This window comes from Seriola lalandi, unplaced genomic scaffold, assembly GCF_002814215.2.
Source record: "Seriola lalandi dorsalis isolate HSWRI2012SDOR001 ecotype SW California unplaced genomic scaffold, Sedor1 jcf7180002054596, whole genome shotgun sequence".
In the NCBI taxonomy this organism is placed as follows: domain Eukaryota; kingdom Metazoa; phylum Chordata; class Actinopteri; order Carangiformes; family Carangidae; genus Seriola; species Seriola lalandi.
Genome location: NW_019525149.1, coordinates 428552 through 433319, shown reverse-complemented (window position 1 = coordinate 433319; position 4768 = coordinate 428552). Strand labels below are relative to the sequence as shown.

Below are 4768 nucleotides of genomic sequence, written 5' to 3'. Positions count from 1 at the left end.
ATATTGTTGCAGATTTGAGGTTAATTTGCTCATTTTGCATCTGAACTCGGGATTACTCATGAGCCAGCGTTTACAGATTAACTGGATTTCCACAGACAGAACCAAGGCTGCGCTGATTAGCATTAAGGCAACATGAATCCCCGTGTAACACCCGGCGGAGTGCCAGCTTTATGAGTTAAGTGAAAGGTACGCGTGTTATGCGCTTTTAATCGAATTAGCTCCATTGTAAACAATAAGCACTTGACGCGGGATGACAACTGTACTAACTCCGCAGGGCCCCGCAAGGGGGTGGGGGGTGGGGTGGTATCTCTCACCCGCCTTGGTGGTCTGCTTGTCGGGGAGAGAGAGTGCACTCAGCCGGCGGGGCCTGCGCTGTAAAAGGCTATTTTGAAAAGTGACCCCTCTCTCTATCCCTCGCCGCGGGCTGGGGGAGGCGGCAACACACACACACACACACACACACACACACACACACACACACACACACACACACACACACACAGCTGCTCGGAACCATGACAGAAGATGACGGATACAGTTGTCGCGGAGGGACAAGTCAAGTTTAGAGATGGAAAAAAGGTCAGTTCCACCAATTTCCCTCTTATTTTACGCCTTAAAACATGTGCCCACACTCCCAGGCCGAACAGAGGGATGTACTTTTTTTATTTATTGCTTCTTTGCTTCACTTCTCCACAGTGGAAGACTCGGTGGGTCGTGCTTCGGAAGCCCTCTCCGGTCGCAGGTAGGCTGTGTGGCTTCTATTTTTATATCCTGCTCTTATTTTTATTGTCAGTTTTTACACATCTTCACAGAGATCACTTCAGTCATGTGAATATCATTGGGCACTTACCTTATTTAACTCTCTGCAGTTTAACTAATCACACCTTGTCAATTGAACTTTTGGCTGCGAGACACGGGAGCGCGTAACGCAACGCATCCGCGTCAACACGTTACGCAATCCATTAGCTGAACTGATCGATTGATTTCATATAAACGACCAAAATCACCTTTTGCCAGTTTTGCCAGTATCCTTCAAATTAGGAGCCTGGATATTAAATCTTAAAGGGGTTTTTAGAGCCATTTGGATTTGAGGTTAATTATTTGAAAGCCTTCCAGCCAAAAACATAAACTGTGACATTGCCACAGTCTGACAGGTTCTTGTTTGCAAGTTTGGCAGAATAACAAAGCTGAGTGTCTTAAAATCTGAGTAGAGTCTCACGTGAGATGCTTTGAGGATAGACTCCACATACAAACATGTGGGTCAAACTGCAAGCTGCTGCTGTGTCCTTGTAGAAACTGGCAAGAGTGGTGGGAATAATGTAGGCTGCTCCACTCTGTGTGTGTGTGTGTGTGTGTGTGTGTGAGTGTCCATATGCATGTGTATTCCTGGCTTGACTTTCATCATCAGCTGTGCTAGTGGATCAGTTCATTGTTTTAGGATTTGTTATGACAGCTGTGCCATGAACACACAGTGGGATTACAAAAAAAAAATCGACACTGTTGTTGTTTTACATTCTGCTATTAATCTCAATATTGACTTTTAAGCCTGTCAGTTTTTAAAGCTCATTGTCACTGTGTCTGTCTCAGACTGTCTGTCTCTGCTGGTGTATAAGGAGAGGAAGAAGGGGAAGGAGAAGGGCAGCGGCCACAAGGAGAGGCTCAATGTTACGCTGGAGGTACGTGCAGCTGCAGCAGAGCGCAGGTGAACTGCACTGGTGGCAGGTTTTTTTTTTTTACAGCTCTGTGGTGGTGTTGCATCACATACTGCACCTCAGGCGTCCTGCTGGTGTCATGAGACTGCTGCCGCGTGTACAGGGGGGGTAGACCAGATAATGTGAAAGCCATATGGATACGCAGTTAAGATGGGTCATATTAGGATGAATAACAAATTTGCCAGCAACAGTATAAATTAGGTCTTTAAGAGCAGTCTGAATGCAAGAATCCTAAACTAACAAAGAATAAAAGGGGTCATTAATTGAAATTAACCAGTAGCGATAAAAAAGTATCATCTGATCTAATCTCCATAAACTGCATCAGATCAAAGACACCAAAGGAAGCGAAGAGTCACAGGATCTGCTGAAACATTACTGAGTTCAACTTTCATTTGACAGAGAGCTCTCTCTGTGAAATGTGAGATACTATTGTGCTATTGTCTTTCAGTTTCAGTTTGTCACTTCCAGTGTCTGGAAAAGTATCCACACCTGACTTCAGAATTTAATTTGGTCAAACCCACCTGACCTCAATCAGGAGAGATGGGAACTTCTTTCAGTCAGGCCGATAAGGTGGATGTCTCAAAATCAAATGTTCTCTGCGGCTTCAGGGGATCTGCGGTGTAGAGCCAGGGCCCGGGTATGACGGCGTATCCTACACTCTCTCCATCCTCTGCCTCGCGCACATGCTGGTCCTGGGCTTCAACAGCCGAGACACCCTGCTGGCCTGGGATGCCCGCATCCGCTACAGCCTGGGAGAAGGTCAGTGGTTTGATCTCATGTGGATGTTGCAGAGGTTGAGCTGTAAAAGGAGCAATGTGCTCAAGGGGAGAGCTGGTTCACTAAAGTCGCAGTTGGATATCACTCGTGAAAAATGATTTTTTTTTTAATTAAAATTTTAATCTCATTTCATTCAATCAGGTTAGTCTGTGTCTTTGCAGTGTCGGCAGGAGTGTGTTTTGGGGATCAGCAGTGCTCAGAGGGAGCTGGTGTGGTCTTTCATTAGAGGCCTGTAATTAGAGCTTTTGATTTCCACACAGGCCTGATCAAGTTTGTTTACAACACTGAGCAGTTGCAAATATGAATAGGATATAGATTGGGATTGGACTTTTAGTATAAGACATTTCATTGGTTCTAAAACAACAACAAAGTGAAAGCAGAGGATGAGTCTGAAGTGACAGAAATCTCAGTACCTGCTGCAGACGTATTTGACTTTGTGTTATCAATCAGTGAATTGCCACTTCGCCCGTGATCAGTATTGTTTTTGCTACAGCGCAGTAAAAATATGATTTCTTGACCTGGTATGAAGTGCATTTACAACTTGATATTGCTCAAAAGTCTGAAAGATGATCATATGTAAAATATTTGAAATATAGTGTCATTTGACTGGCTCATGTTAGGTGAGAATGTGAAGCTGCTCAGGCCACTATGACTTGTAAAGGCTGAGGAGAAGTCAGTGCAGGTCACTCACCAGCGGGGATCAAAGAAATGACAGGTGGAATTACACACACAGATTCAATCTGTCTTTCATCTCTCCGTTCCGTCTCTATCTGCAAAATCTGCTGTCTCGACTTCACAGACTTCTTTTCAGTGGAAAGTGGTTCGCTGATGGAAAAAGGAGACGGGAATAATAAGGCCCACATGAGCCAACAGAAAGTGAATCACATTTTATACGGTTGAACTGTGCTGGATGGAGTTATGAGGTTCACTTACATCCCGTGCTGAGTTTACATTGTTTACCTTGTTTTACCAGCACAAGATCCCAGTTTCATAGAGAAGCTAAATGACTAAACTAATTGAATAGCTAATAGGAAAAGTAAATGCATATGTGAAATGAAATTGTCCTTTTAAATATCCCGACTGAAATCTTTATTCTCAATTTGTGAATCCAGTTATTTATTTCTCTTTTTAAACAGCATTTTCAAATAGGTTATATATTAATATTTATTTATGAATGTATTAATGTATCTTTAAATGATATACTTATTGTTTTATGTTGCTTTTTAAACCCCTTTTTTATTTGAACTATTTATTGAGGTTAATATTTCATTAGTACATTTTTTTTAAAATCCTCCTTATATTATAATTGTAATTTAGCCTTTTTACTTGTAGCCTAATTAATCAATTTGTAAACAATTTTATTAATACATATTTTCATTGTGCAATTAGTTATTTATTACTATTTCTCCATTTCCTCCATACTCTCTTACATATTAAACACAAGCATTTTATCCATTGTTAAAAACTCGGACTTTTAATTATAAGTTTTCAGTGGTTGACTTCAAGTTCAGTTCAGACTTGAAGCCCTCCTTAACCTGCCCCAACATTTTTACTAGTCTTATTGAGAAATATCTCCCAACCGTCTTGAATTTTAATAACATATATATATAATATATATAATAACTTCAGTCTGATTTGTAACTGCACTTCACAGCCAGGCTGTGAGTTGCTGTGGACAGCTTCAGTACTCTCGGTACTTATATTTCCACACAGGTCATTCTTCCTATTCTTCCCAAGTTTTCACCTGCAGGATATTTTCACAGCTCCATCCCTTAATCACACAGATATCTACTAATATTCTTTTTCCTTTGTCATTACGTGAATCTCACACAATGTTATCTCCACCCAGAACTAACAAGCTGCAATTTGCTGGATATTAACATTTAATAAAAATAACTCATTGTTCTTTTTGGTCCAAGCCACAGCTCACTGGATATTTCATAATCAGATGTAAAAACCCACCCACTGTTAAGGATCCAATTTCCACTTGAGGTACTGAACCACACGTTTTGTAGTTAAGTTTTCTGCGGTTGAGAATAGTCTTAAATGTTTCCCCTAATACCATTAGCTGACTGAGAAAAAAGTCATTCATGCATTTGTTTCCTCTTGTCGATCACTGCCGCTCTCTTTAGCAAACAACAGTCTGTTTCATGCCTGTAGTTTGTCTGCAGTGCTTCTGTCAGGCCTCTTTGTTTCAAGTCAGTTGCAGATTGCATATACTGTACATTGCTGGAAACATTTTTCAAAGCACACTGATTTCCTACCTTCAAGGCTTTGCT

The 4768-nt window shown here is 41.3% G+C and overlaps 1 protein-coding gene across 1 annotated transcript in view; it reads left to right on the top strand.

Moving 5' to 3' along the window:
• The first annotated feature begins 444 nt into the window (after window positions 1-444).
• LOC111664613 (protein Dok-7-like) overlaps window positions 445-4768 on the top strand; it is a 25128-nt gene continuing 20804 nt past the window's right edge. The window contains exons 1-4 of the mRNA XM_023419274.2: window positions 445-579; window positions 697-742; window positions 1588-1676; window positions 2321-2471. Coding sequence (XP_023275042.1) covers window positions 526-579; window positions 697-742; window positions 1588-1676; window positions 2321-2471 — 340 coding nt within the window. The 5' untranslated portion in view covers window positions 445-525. The remainder of the gene's footprint in view (window positions 580-696; window positions 743-1587; window positions 1677-2320; window positions 2472-4768) is intronic.